At 36.5% G+C, this 14,639-nt stretch overlaps 1 protein-coding gene across 7 annotated transcripts in view; it reads left to right on the top strand.

Moving 5' to 3' along the window:
- Positions 1–14,639, top strand: part of HNRNPA2B1 (heterogeneous nuclear ribonucleoprotein A2/B1) — a 17,425-nt gene extending 2,786 nt beyond the window's left edge. For 2 of the 7 annotated variants that reach the window (XM_086742545.1, XM_086742549.1), the window contains exons 2-11: positions 3,089–3,199; positions 4,141–4,287; positions 5,511–5,721; positions 6,048–6,149; positions 6,239–6,328; positions 6,877–6,939; positions 7,410–7,529; positions 7,809–7,931; positions 8,684–8,766; positions 8,921–9,405. In XM_086742545.1, the coding sequence (XP_086598671.1) occupies positions 3,089–3,199; positions 4,141–4,287; positions 5,511–5,721; positions 6,048–6,149; positions 6,239–6,328; positions 6,877–6,939; positions 7,410–7,529; positions 7,809–7,931; positions 8,684–8,745 (1,029 nt within the window). In that variant the 3' untranslated portion in view covers positions 8,746–8,766; positions 8,921–9,405. Of the gene's footprint in view, positions 1–3,088; positions 3,200–4,140; positions 4,288–5,510; positions 5,722–6,047; positions 6,150–6,238; positions 6,329–6,876; positions 6,940–7,409; positions 7,530–7,808; positions 7,932–8,683; positions 8,767–8,920; positions 9,406–9,609; positions 9,844–10,085; positions 10,487–11,056 lie in introns of those variants that run through there. The other 5 variants (XR_015257884.1, XR_015257883.1, XM_086742547.1 and 2 more) reach the window with 5 other exon arrangements.

The following is a 14,639-nucleotide window of genomic DNA, read 5'->3' as shown; positions in this document are numbered from 1 at the left end:
GACAAAGTAGTGTCTTTCTAGGTTTGGGCTAGGCAACCCGGCTTTGCTTTTGGCGGGCTTAGCAGCAGTAGTTCAGCTTTTCTCTGTTATCTGTTTCTACTACTCGGGTTCTTAACTCCACAAGAAGTCTACGGTCATCTTGGAATATTTGTGCGCACGTTTCCTTGCTATATATGAAACACATTTCCTTGCTCTGATGATGAATTTTTCAGCAAAGGCTATGCATTTTCCAGTCCTTTGAAGTATTGCTTTAAGCCTGTGAAGGAAGGGTTAAAACAAGCACTAATGAAGAGTCTACAGAGTTCATAAAGATTTCCCCTCGCACTCCATTCCTGCCACAGAGTGTACTATGGAAATCTTAAAAGAGGTTTTTCTTCCAGCTTTTATATTTTGGGCCTTGGTGGAGGTGGGTTGTATATGTAGGGGAATTGTTTTTACCAAATGAGGATTTTCCTCAAGATTGTGAGAGGGACTGGCATGATAACAATTTTTATCATACATTTGACAGCTTCAACGTAAACTTCAGATGGTCACAGCTCTTTGGACCCTGGTGGGAGGCTAATGCTAGATTAACTAGAGCTTCTTAAAAGTGACACAAATCAAATAGGCTCTACATCCAGAGACTGTGCTTATATTTGTGGAATACCATGTTTATAATTTTTTTTTTTCACACCATGATTTTAATTGAAGAACTGGTAGTGTGAATTTTGTTATTGCTCTGTGTGGTGCCTGGATGTTGTTCTGGGTAGGGCATGTACTGCGTCACACTTAATACATGGTAGATTACAGTTTCTAAGAATTCGTATGTCAGTGAAGTGTGTTATTATTCTGTTTAATGTTTATTAATAATGTGTAGTGTTTGTCCTTTAAAAAACAAATGCAGTTGTTACAGCTGGTAGATTCCATTCTTTCCTTGAGTTTCATTTACATGTTTATAACTGTTTCCAAAGGTAAGCCTGACACTGGGAAAATCATACCTGCCTACCAAATTTGCTTGATTCTCATTTTTAAAGAATATTAAAATGCATTATTAGATGCACAACAATTGATTATCTAGGAAAAAGTGTCTTTTGTGGACTTATGAAACTGTAGCAAGTGGTTCCTAATTTTCAAGCAGCAGAATTGAACTTATTTGAAGGGAAGATTTTTTTTGGCAATATCATTGCCTAAAATTATTTCTCTACTAGCCTACTCAAATTATGAATTCTAGTATGACTTGCAGCATATGACTTTTTAGTCGCAGTGTGGTGTGCAGCGTCCTTTCCTTTGCTCCTTGTAAGAGATGAGGTGAAAGGAAATGATATCACATGAGTTTGCTGCCTTTAAACTCTTGTGTCTAATTTTGCCTGTCTGTACAAGGAGGAGACAGTACTAGCTACTATATTGCTTAGAAGAAAAAGTACTAGATCCAGCAGCAGATTACAAGTGTTTTAAGAGACACTTAAAGTGATTGTTCTCAAATACAGTATGTTTTGGGGGGGGGGGAGTTTGTTTTTCTGATGGCTGGCTTCCTTATACAAACTGCAGTGTCTCAAGCTGGTAATAGAGTGATGGATTTTGAACAAACAGCGATTCAGCACTGGCTGCAGTAATTCTCTTCCTGTTATGTGCATCTAGATCCAGGCCTGCCTTGGGACAGCCTCAGAGAACACGTTGGTCTACATGCAGATTGGCTTAGTACTTTTTAAAGTGTTTGTGCACTAAACTATTTTGCTTATTTTCCAGATCTCGTCGTTTGTCATTAGTTGCCTAATTTCCTTTTACATTTGTCTTTATGTCCACTGCATAATGGGTCATGTTGTGTTAGTCAGTAATAGCTAACTATGTAGTGTTTGGGTTGTTTAAAAAACAGCCACCATGCTAAAGAAAACACAAAACCAAAAACCCAAGCAGACTTTCTTGATTTTTAAAATTAATTAACAGTATAAAGCTGAATTAATCATGGCATTTGAGTTGTCTTGTCCCTATCAGGACAGTTCTCTTTGAAACAACATTCTGAAACCTTAGGTTTTATGGAAGGAGACTGCTTTTTAATTGTTGCTGTTTGACGTGTGAAATTGCAAAATGTATGATGCTATTGTGTGTAGAAAATTACCATTATGACATCTATTTGTATAAAAACTTAGTATAAAAGTATTTTTAGGGGTTGGAAGGTTGTCCTTCCTGCTTTGGTATAATACTGCATACAAAACAGTAAGTGTAATACCTTATTATTGGTCCTGGTTTTTTTGTTTTGTTTTGTTTTTGGTTTTTTTTGTTTTTTTTTAAATTATGTACTTGTCATCACAGCAGAAATTTCTGCTGAACAAGTGCAGTGATAATTTATCTGAAAGGCAGTAGAACAAAGTCTTATTGAAAGCATGATTTCTATTAGTGGATATATATGTGAATATGTATTATTCACATTTCTATTTTAAAGGGAATCCACTTAGTTTTGGTACTGCTGCTGTTGGTGGTGGATAGGTTTACTGCTGATTCCTATGGTGCATGATCTCAGATTAGTTTTACAGTTGCTCCTGCTTTCATTCATTTTAATGATTAATGGGAAAATATGAATCGGCAACCCGTTTTAGAACATGTTTAGCCATATCTTAATTTATTTTTATTTTTAATGCATTGGGTAAATAGCATGATAGTATACATGTACAATAATCTGAGCCAGAATGGTTTTTAAAAATAAATTCCATATGGAATAGGATCAAACAGTATGAATTAATTCATGTTATCTGTAATGAGAACTTCTGGGTTTGTTTTTATTTTCTTTTCCTTTAAAAAGCATCTCCTAAAGATCTTTGAGAGGACTGTTCTGGAGGTCTTTGAGTTTGATCCCTTGTTCGTAATACTTGTAGGGAGAGATGGGAAGAAGCATGTTATTAAAATATGTATTGTAAAAGTGGACCCATAAAATAGGATAAATCGCTTAATTTCTTGTCTAGTGATAGAACACTTGGAATAGCCAAGCTTAATTGTGAAAATTTTGTCTTACCGAAAGTTTTTGACACTAAGAAAATTCTACTTGGTGTCTAATTATGCTGATACAGAGAAAGTATTGTTAAGTATATTAATGTTATCTTCTTTTCTATGATAGAGGGAAAAGGAGCAGTTCCGCAAACTGTTTATTGGTGGCTTAAGCTTTGAAACAACAGAAGAGAGCTTGAGGAGTTACTATGAGCAATGGGGAAAACTTACAGACTGTGTGGTAAGTTTGGCATATAAATGTGTGACGATGGCATAGAATGTTAGAAATTGTAAAAGTGGGGGGTTTGTTCTCTGAATAGCTTAATGAAAAGATGGAATATTTTCTTAAGTTTACAGTTGGATGGTTTATACATAATTCAGTCCATTGAAGCTATGCACAGACTTCCCCTTACAAACTCTGTTGATAGAGTTGGGGAGCATTCGCAATCTGTTTCCTGTAAAATCTCCCAGATTAATGACTGATTTCAACAGTTTAAAATTAAGTTGGGTGTCATTGACTGAAGTGCGTTGGGGATTGTTTGCACGGAGCACTGTTACATCTGTGCGACTGGCAATGTTTGGCAGAAAGCTTACCATGCTAAGCAGCCTCAGTGAAGCTAGAAAAGGATGTCTCTCTGTGTGATGTTTCCGTCTTGTAATTTAGGTTGGAAAAGATCCTTAAGATCATAGAGGCCAACTGTAAACTTAACACTGCCAAGTCTGCCACTAAACCATGTCCCTGAGCGCCATGTCTGTATGCCTTTTAAATACCTCCAGGGATGTTGATTTTTGGAGAAGTTCCTACACTGAATTTGTTTTGGGAGTACAAAATACATATGTCGTAACACAAACTTAAGGTCTGTGGTCTTAAAAGAAATTTTGTTTGATTTTTTTTTTTTTTGAGAAAATGTACATGAATATAGATGTATGTCACTGATACAGCAGCATTTCTATGTTAACAGGTAGAGAGTCTTAGAGGACAACAACAGTTTGAATTTCTGTGATGCCAAGCCATGCCATTCATGTACTTAATCAGCATAGCCTACTACTTTATTGTAATTGTGATTTGAAATCAAATCAAGGAAAATGTAAATTAAGTTTACATGTTTTCTCCAGATGCTGTTAGTGTTAAGCTTAACGTGAGGCAGGTAGAAATGATTTAAGTGTGTTTATTATTTTTAGGTAATGAGGGATCCTGCAAGCAAAAGATCAAGGGGGTTTGGTTTTGTAACATTCTCCTCAATGGCTGAAGTTGATGCTGCCATGGCTGCAAGACCTCACACGATTGATGGAAGGGTGGTTGAGCCTAAGAGAGCTGTGGCTAGAGAGGCAAGTATGGCTTTGAAAGCAGATACTTTTAATGCTTTAAAAAATGAATCTCTGTTCTGGTTGGATATTTATGCTTTGTTCTTGTTTGAAATTGCCTGGGTTTAAATTCTCTAGTTAAAAGACCATAGTTGGGGCACTATTTCCCAAACTTTTGGTCTGTTAAATGACACTACTACATAAATGTTTTTTATTACAGTGAGTTATTAAGTTATTCTGGTTGTAGAATCGTGTCTGCAAGGGACACAACTGGGATCTGAAAGTATTGTTAGCGAAAACATGTTGAATGCCTCTAATTATCCAAATTACAAACTCTTATCTGGAATGGTTACTGCTACTAAACCTCAAATTAATAAACTCTGTTGTTAATAAACTCTCCTGGCTGTATTCCAAGATCTTCTAGTGTATTTCTAAAAGTTATATCACTGAAGGGACTAAAAATAGAGAATGTAGTAGGGAAACTTGTTTTTTCCAGTGGTGGTGCACAAAATCAACTTGGGACTCCTCTGGTTTTAGCCCGAGGCCTGTTTGATTTTGAACTTAAGAGTACAAATCAGGTGTGTGCGCAGGAATGCAGTGTACCTGTAAACTTTTCAGTCAGGTTACTGTGGCACAGAGATACTTGAGGAGCAAGTGCAGATTCAGGTGACTTCTGTTCACTATGTTGTGGAGCTTTGGGAGGGTTTACCAGGTTAAGGTTGAACCCAGGTGTTAAATGCGTTTGGACTGATCAACTGGAATTGAATGAGCTGTCGCAGAGGTCAAGGGAAATGGAAATCATAACCACTGGTACCCCTCTTAGCTATCTCGGTTTTCTTTCCATTCCCTCCCAATGCAGAGTTGGTTAGCATTTGGAAAAAAAAATAATTAAAGCAACATACATGCATAACTGTTTATATGCACAACAGTTGACCTTAACATTTTCTCTAAATATGTTTTAAAACTTCTTATTTACTTTTATGCCTTTCACAGCACTTTTATCTGTACCTTTTTCAGTGCTTTGAAGACTTTGGCATAAATAGGGGAGGGGAAACCTCCAAATTACCTCATGTTACTTCCCTCCCAGAAGGCTCCCCAAATAAGGTGGCAGGGATGTACATCATAAGAGGGCTACCTCAGTGCTTGAAGAATCTTAGTTTATCAGTATTCTGTTCCTGAAATCTTGGTAAATTAGTGGTTCGTGAAATTGTTTTTCTTTGTGGTAATTTAAAGGATTCTTTTAACAGGAATCTGGAAAACCTGGTGCTCATGTTACTGTGAAAAAACTATTTGTTGGCGGTATCAAAGAGGACACTGAAGAGCACCACCTTCGTGACTACTTTGAGGAATATGGAAAAATCGACACTATTGAAATCATTACTGACAGACAGTCTGGTAAAAAGAGAGGGTTTGGATTTGTTACATTTGATGACCACGATCCTGTGGATAAAATTGTATGTAAGTAAGCTTTGTTTCACCTTCTCGTTTGATAATATTAATCCTTGCGGTCATGGCAATTAACGTAAAGTTAAACGAGAGAGATAACGGGATTAGTTTTGTGCATGAATATTTGCTATGTCATATTTTGGTGAATTGTGTGGGGACATGTATTTGACATAACTACTGGCTGCTTTGATTAAAAATCGTATGGTATTTTGGGGTTTTGAAATTATATGGAATATGTATGGCTTAATTTGGAATTGCTTCATTTTTGGAAGCCCGATATTCTTATTTGTTGCTAGGTGTGTACTTAAATGCTGATGTTACCTTATTTGATGTTACAGTGCAGAAGTATCACACCATCAATGGCCATAATGCAGAAGTAAGGAAAGCTCTCTCTAGGCAGGAAATGCAGGAAGTTCAAAATTCTAGGAGTGGAAGAGGAGGTATGTGCAAGTAATGGTTAATGGTTTGTGGTTGATTTTTGTGTTCACTTTCCATTATCTCACCACTTACAAATGTTAAACTGTTACAGGGAACTTTGGTTTTGGTGATGCACGTGGAGGTGGTGGCAACTTTGGTCCAGGACCTGGTAGCAATTTCAGAGGGGGAGCCGGTAAGACAGGCATGTTTGTAGCATTTTTTTTTTTTTTTTTTTTTTCCTTATTTATACTGTCTTTCTGGTTCTGGGTAACTTTGTATGCTACTGCTGTTTAATTTAAATCGGCTGTAGCAGCTAGATAATTTTTGGGAAAAATAACTTGCAAACCTCTTCTGTAGTACACAAATTGATTATCTGGATATTTAGTAAAACAAATTTTTTTTTTTTAATTACTTTTTAAGTATTTTATTAAAAGCCAAAATTAACCTAAACTTAGTAATTTTGTTAAGGAATTCAGAGATTTCTCTTCTGTAATTCCATGCAGCACTTCCCTGACCTTTACAGTGGAAGGGCTGTGTCCAAATTTAAAACTGGATACCTTACAAATGCAAGAAAATGGAAGATAGAGAGCAGTGATTGGATGTGTTATTTCGCATATATCTTTCTAAATTCAGGTGTATGCGTGCTTAGTCAATAATGTCTGAGATTTGATCCTTAAGATCACAGGGCTTTGAGAATTCAGTGTGTTTGCTACAGATGAATTGAAAAGCTTTGTTTTTTTTCTCCAACAGATGGATATGGAAGTGGCCGTGGATTTGGTGATGGATATAACGGGTATGGTGGAGGACCTGGAGGTTAGTTTACGTCTTGTGGTGGTGGTGGTTGTTTTTCTCTGATTCAGAAACATTTTTACATTCACTTACCATTTGTATAAAATTTATATTAATTGCCAAAGCCATTTGTTGGCTTTAAGAAGGACACATGGCTGTTGGCTCATGGTAAATTGTGTGGTTACTTCTTGGACAACCATGCCCTTTTCTTCTCTTTAGAATAGCAGTGTCTCTTACATTTCCTGAAAAATCAAGACTTTAAGCCTTTTAATTGAGCCTTTTCTACAAGTCTCACTGGTGGGTTTTAGTTACAGTTCAGTTAGGGTGGGAGTTGGTGTGTGCCTTTAAAAAAGTGTTCATAGGAATTTATTTACAAAACTCCTGCCCTTTTCTTCCCCTGTAGACTTCTAAACAGAAAAAAAACCCTCTAATTCTGTAGAATTTGGTTGCCTTCTACTTGGAAAAATTTATTTTAAAGGATTATATTCTCATAGGTGGCAACTTTGGTGGCAGTCCTGGTTATGGAGGAGGAAGAGGAGGATATGGTGGAGGAGGACCTGGATATGGCAACCAGGGTGGGGGCTATGGAGGTGGTTATGACAACTATGGAGGAGGTAACGTACTGTCTTGGAATGACCAAGCATTTCAGTTGTAAATTAGTACGAGTCATCTGAGACAGGGGAGGGAGGAGGGTGTTTGTGAATGTTGTCTAAGGAAGCTCTTGTTTTCCAAATAGTACAAAATATTATGAAAAGCAGTTCATTACATACACTGCTGGAATACCTGTGTGATTTTGTATTTTATTTACAATTCAAATAATGAGATAACTTTGTGAGTGCTGTAAGCATTTTAGCTCACCCAGATGTTTCTTCACTTTTGTATTGATAATGCAGGCAATTATGGAAGTGGAAACTATAATGATTTTGGAAACTACAACCAACAACCTTCAAATTATGGTCCAATGAAGAGTGGCAATTTTGGTGGCAGCAGGAACATGGGGGGACCATATGGTGGAGGTATTGTATATGTCCTGACTTGCCTTGGAGACAAACAGAATGTGTTGGCTTTGGTCTTTTTGGGAGGTGGAAGGGAAGACAGGACAAGAGATAACTGCTTTGAACTAAAAGAGGGTAGGTCACAATTGGGTATAAGGAAGAAATTCTTTATGATGAGGGTGGTGAGGCACTGGAACAGGTTGCCCAGAGAAGTTGTGGATGCCCCATACCTGTAAGAAGTGTGGAAAGTCAGGGTGGATGGGACTTCAAGCAACCCAATCTAGTGAAAGATGTCCCTACCCATGGCAAGGGTATTGGAACTAGATGACTTGTAATGGTCCCTCCCAACCCAAACCATAGTATGATTCTGAAACTGATACATAGAAGTTGGATAACTTCTGCAACAGGTGGACTACAGTGTCCATGTTCTTTCTGCAAGTAGGCTGCAATTTTTCATCTTGTGACTGTAAAGCTCACTGAAACTTGAAGTACTTGTAAGATTTAGCATGCAAAGGCTCACAGGCTCAAGGGGCAGTACAGTGCATCAGATTACGTGTGATGCTGTTGAATCTTCTAAGATTTCAGCATGTAGTTCTTACGGCACTTCTTTTAAGTTATTTAGAGGAAGACGATGGAATGTTAAAATAACTGTTGTATATGCCCTCTCTGGAAGGAAAGTCCATGTTAATCTTCATACAGTTACCAAAAGCTTTCCTAGATGTCCAAAGTGTCCTGGTATAACTGTTCTGTTTCTTGTTTTTCTGCAATTGCAGGAAACTATGGTCCAGGGGGTAGTGGAGGAAGTGGTGGATATGGAGGCAGGAGCCGTTATTGAGTTTCTGCAAGCATACCATGGGTAAGTATGTTTTTAAGTGTTAAAATTGCAGTGATTCTTGAGAGTAGCTGCAGGAGTTAAAAGCTTTTTAGGATGATATTATCTTTCCTTTAAAAAATGGTTAGATGAATAATTTCATAACCTATTTTTTTACTCTTTACTTCTGTTGAAACAGGCTTCACTGTATAAATAGGAGAGGATGAGAGCCCAGAGGTAACAGAACAGCTTCAGGTTATCGAAATAACAATGTTAAGGAAACACTTATCTCAGTCATGCATAAATATGCAGTGGTATGGCAGAAGACACCAGAGCAGATGCAGAGAGCCATTTTGTGAATGGATTTGGATTATTTAATAACATTACCTTACTGTGGAGGAAGGATTGTAAAAATGCCTTTGAGACAGTTTCTTAGCTTTTTAATTGTTGTTTCTTTCTAGTGGTCTTTGTAAGTGTAGAAGCATTCCTTTGATAATGTTAAATTTGTAAGTTTCAGGTGACATGTGAAACCTTTTTTAAGATTTTTCTCAAAGTTTTGAAAAGCTATTAGCCAGGATCATGGTGTAATAAGACATAACGTTTTCCTTTTAAAAATTTAAGTGCGTGTGTAGAGTTAAGAAGCTGTTGTACATTTATGATTTAATAAAATAATTCTAAAGGAAATATTGTGTAATTTTAGATTTTTTTTTAATATTGTAAAATAAGGCAAGGAGTGGGTAGTATAAGGTCCCACAAATAATATAAAGTTATTGTTGTACATGTAAAATTAAATGCTGGTCAGAAAAAAGTATGTTGTCTGTAAATGATCAGGTTTAAAATACATAGTTAACTTAAGGGATATCTCTGCAAGGAGAAACACCTTTTTAGATCTTTTAGATGCTGCTTCTTCAATGGCAAGGAAAGGAAATATCCCCAGCGAGGTACTCTTCCAGGGACACAGGTCTAGTACAAGAGAACTCTTGAAAACGTCACTAAGTTCAGCCAGTCTTAAAAAGCTGCGCTGTATTTCTGCAAAGCTTTAACTACAATAGTTATAAGGATGCCAACGAAGGCTGAGAGTGTAGAGCAAAATAGTTCTAAGCTTCAGTTAAACTTCTTTAGGTAAGATCTTATTTACTTTTCCTTTCTTAATGTTCCAAAAACAAGAAACTAATATTGTTTGACAGTATTCTTTCAGTATAGTGATTATCGTTATGTAGTTTAACATAGCAATGAATTGAGTTAACAATTACCAATTGAAAAGAAATTTGTGAATCCTGTTTTCTTGTATTATTAAATTTTTTACAAACAAATTTTTTGTTAATTTCAGCTACTTAACATATTTTTTTCCTACTGGAATCTAGCTATGATATGAACCCTGGACAAGCATAGACTGCTGCCACTGTACACTGCTACAGTTGAACAAATGAGACCTGCAAGTGTCCATTAGTAAAGCTTTGCAAGGGTTCCATCCCTGGTGTTGGTAGTTAAAATGGTAGGTCACAAGTTAATTAAATAATACAACTTTATTTTTGCATCCTGCAACATTTTATTTTTTCTTGGGAGTCTATGCATTATGGTGGTTGCAAGGTAATGCAATGAAGGTAGTTCTGTGCTGTTGAAAATGAACTATGTTGTTATGTGTCTTGTCTACTGTAATCTATTTTATATAACACATTTCATCCTGAAGGTTCCCAAGTAACTGTAGACTGTTTACGTGTAAGGAAAAAAAAAATGCACCACAGAATACATCGGCCTCTGTGAAGGAATGTGTCGTCCATTCTTTTAACAACTGCATAAGCAGTTCTTTAGGAGGGGAAGTGAAAACTTCAAATGAAACTGCAGGTGGTATTTCATAAGTGTGTAATGTAATTCCGTGAATTGGAATTTGGCTAGAACGTTGAGGTTTCCACCATTTTTTATAGTTCTTGCAGCTAATAAACCTTAGTGCCAAATTCAGTCAGCCTTACTCTCACTACATTGAATGTTTGCACCTCAAATTACTGAAAATTCATCAAATAATGAGTTACTCAGAGTAAGGGTGGCATACTCTACTAGATTTGGTTTTTAAATAAAAATCAACAAAACCCACACACAAAAAAAAAAAACCAACCAAAAAAATGCCCTAATTTCAAAGTGCCGTTGCCTTTAAAAGGCTATCCACTGAAGAACGTGGACTCAGTTAACAAAAGTCCTGTTCCTTTTGTGTTAGACACACCAGTGAACTGCTTATACTTTTTTTTTTTTCTCAAAATGGCTGAAATTCCCCTATTGGTAATTTGGTTTAGACATATGTGATAAACATCTTCAGATACACTTTTTTTTTCTTTGGCAGGAAGGTGCCATGCTGCAGGTAACTAATGAAGAAGTGGTCAACCACAGAAACGCTTCAAGAAATAAGAAATTCTGTATCATCAGAAAATAGTTGTTTTTGCTGCCTTCATTAAAAATCTAGAGGTTAAATGAATACTGATAAAACATCACAATTAGTACAGCTCCCTGTAATGCTGGGTTTTTTAAATTATAGTAATAATGTCTTGTAAACCTTTTGAATAAAATTCAGATTCGTTAGGAGAAACAAATCACTAATGTTAAAATAGCAAACATTCTGTGAGTAGAAAGTTTTAACAACATATTTTTATAACTTTCATAGCTTTAAAATAAAGTATTTTTATACCAAAGTAGTTCTAGTGTAATGCTTAATAAAATTTAGTGTGTGTCTAACATTAAATAATGTTTACGTGCAGCTTTTAGACCCTTTCATGATTGGAGACATTCCATTTTGAGGTGGATTTAAAACAAAGTCAACTTGGCAAGTGTATTCACAGAATTTGTATGTCTGACCAGAGGCATCTGTTCTCCGTTGGGAGAAACAGTGCTACAAATTAAAACTGCTGATCTTTTTGCTGTTGGACACAATTGATTTAAAATAGCTTCTTGACTATGTTTTATATCCCTTTATAAAAATATCTCCTCCTTTCCTGTTAACAAAACTAACCACTTAAGACAGTTTGTCAAAATGTGATAGGATAATACAGCTTTATCCATTTCATCGAGCTTTTAGCATCAAGAGGGGAGGACTGAATGGAATGTAGTGTTCCTGCTGTACCGGAACTGTAGTACTGATAGCTGCATCTTCTGGGGGAAACGAAAACACCAAAAAAACCCCTACCAAACCAAACCCCCAAGTGTAACCTTGGGAAAGGTTCAGTTGGGAATGTATTTGAGGGAAGGTATCTTTGGTCTGTACTGTTTTAACCTGCTACCTACATACACAGTTTATTCTAAACTTGAAACTTACGTGCTTTGCTTTTGCAGAATCATCATGTCTTTAATCCTCTTTATGTAATTCAAAAATACTATTTAAGGATTCACATGGGTTTTTTTTCTGTGTTTCTTAAGTTCAACTTTGAAATATTTGTATAGGTAACTGGTGGGCTGCAGCGGAAGCAGAAAATGAAGACACACAAAATCTGCTTTACTTTCTTTCCAACAGAATGACTTGACCAGATGATAAGGAATTTGCCTTCTTCCCTGTAACTTAGATTTAGTTGATGGAAGTTTTTCTTTACAGTTACCAAGTCCATGTTCTTATAACATTAAAAAAAAAAACACTTCAAAGGGGAATAATTCTTCTCTTTTGCTGTTTGAGATACTTACAGTCTTTTAGTAGCTTTGCAACAAAGTTTAAAATTTACTTTAAGTATGTTGTATTTTCCATAATGACGATGTCTTTAAATTTTCCTCTACTGATGATGGGGGAAGAGGGGGGTGTATAGTGGACAGCAGTATGCAAAAGCTAAGTCACTGGATAGTTAAATTCTTGAAAGCTTGAAAGCATTTGAGTAAGTTTCCTGTTGTCTTACTCTTGAACTTCCATGACTTTTCTTTCTTGGTATGTTTTTAAGAATTAAAGCAAGTAACAGTCATGATGTTTACTGATTAATTCAGTGAGAGAAGTCACCGTTTGAGTAAACCTGATACTGAAGGCTAGCAACTTCAAATAAAACCAACTGTGTGTGGTCAATTACTGGTCCTCAGTTTGTAGACTATGTATACTTTTAAAATTTCTAATAAGTTGTTCTTGCGTCGCTCTACAGACTTTGCTTTCCAAGTAAGGGTAACATTGCTGGTCAGTGTGGTTTAATGTCCTAAGAAATGAGGATCAGGTTGCCCCCAGCAAACACTTTCTGCAGCAAACTGAGGGAAGAATGTGCAAGACAATATAAGTTGTTGGTAACTGGTATGAGAGAAAACAAAAAACCTAGAGTGTATGACTTGAATTTATAAAGTGATGGTGAAGAGACATCAATACTAGGGTTCTGGCCACTCACACTTTGTATTATCTGTATTATTTATGGTGAAAGTTAAATTTTCTATTACATGTACTTCAGGTGCTAAAAAGTGTTTAGGAAAATCTGAGGAACTGCTCATAATACTGTAAAATTAACAGGAACTGAACTTTGTCCTGTGTGGGGAAGATTGCATTCTTTTCATTTAATTATGAATGTACATATTATCTTGGGGATGAAATCATACTACTTCTGGGGAAGAAAAAAAAACCAAAAAACAGATCTGAATTTTGAAGGAGCTGTCAGCTGAGTTTGTTTTGACAACTTGATCGTGTTTGTCAAAGAGGCTATTTTGCTGAGAACATACTGAAACAGTGCATTTCTTACAGTTGTAGTGTTTCAATTTGTTTTCAAAGCAGAGTGCATGGTACCAGTGAAATCCCATAGTAGTGGCGTTTACTTTTTTTATTCTAAGGGAGATGCCAGGTTCTCTTCTCGTTTATATAGCAGTACTGGTAGGAATGTGTAGGAGTGCAAAATGGAGGGGTGTTCCTGGGTAATGTTTTTCCATTTTGCCAAAGGTCGTACTGTCCCTTTTTAACAGTTGCGTTCTTGCTTTGCAGCTACTGTTGATTTACACTGCAGCAGGAGTTTCAGTGTTGTCAAAAGTTACTCCAGTTAATATAACAAGAACTGGTTTATTTATCAACAGTAAAAGTAAACAGTGTTTAAATTTAAATGGCTGTGTGACTTGCCTGACAGAGTGCTATGAATATACTAGGTCAACAGTGTTTCGGGACTCTGTAGTTTACCAACTAGCTTGTGTGACCTCTGGTGCTGCTTCACTGTATGGACAAGGGTGACTGTGGGCAAGTCCTAGAAATTCACTGTTCCACCAAAGTTCTCACCAACACATGATATACACCCACATCCCACTTCTTCTTTCTTGGTCTGTTCACTCTTGGTCCATTTTTAGGCATTCTTGTATGAGAATCAATGGCTGATTAATTTAATGGAGTTCTAGTAGCTGTGTAGCAGATAGCAAGTTGCCGTGCTTTTACAAGGTAATAAGACTTCACATGGTTACATATGTCATCTCAATTTGGTTTATTTAATAAATAGTTTTTCACTAGAACCTGGTGCTGAGTGTCCTGTTGCCTCATTTATAGGCCTTTACCTACTCTGTGCTCAGAATTCTCATTAGATCATACTTCCTACTCCCATAAGATAAGAATGCAGTGTGTGTGTGTTTTGGGACAAGTACTGAGCTGTTAAAACTGACAAACTGATCTTGAAGTTGCTTTGTCCTTTTGTTTTCTTTTAAAAGTTTGTTACTCTGGTTTATGCCATCTAAAACTAGATTGTAAGCTTTTGAGCAGGAACAGTCTTAGATTGTAAAATTTAGCTTCTGTAAAAAGCGAAGTATTGAATAAAACCAAAACGTGAAGCTAAAGCTGCACTTCGGTGCAGTACTGTTGGTGGTCATTCAAAGCCTTGTAGTGTGACAGCAGTATGCCATGTCTCTTCTGTGAGGGCTTATTTGCAGCATGCCTGTACGTCAGTGTTCAGCCTTACATGTCATAAATAATGCTTAGGGTACTGCAGTCCAATAAAATACTAAACTTG

The sequence above is a fragment of the Chlamydotis macqueenii genome, chromosome 2 (assembly GCF_036417535.1).
Source record: "Chlamydotis macqueenii isolate bChlMac1 chromosome 2, bChlMac1.mat, whole genome shotgun sequence".
Lineage (NCBI taxonomy): Eukaryota > Metazoa > Chordata > Aves > Otidiformes > Otididae > Chlamydotis > Chlamydotis macqueenii.
Note: the sequence above shows the minus strand (reverse complement) of the source record. Positions and strands in the feature narration are given on the sequence as shown.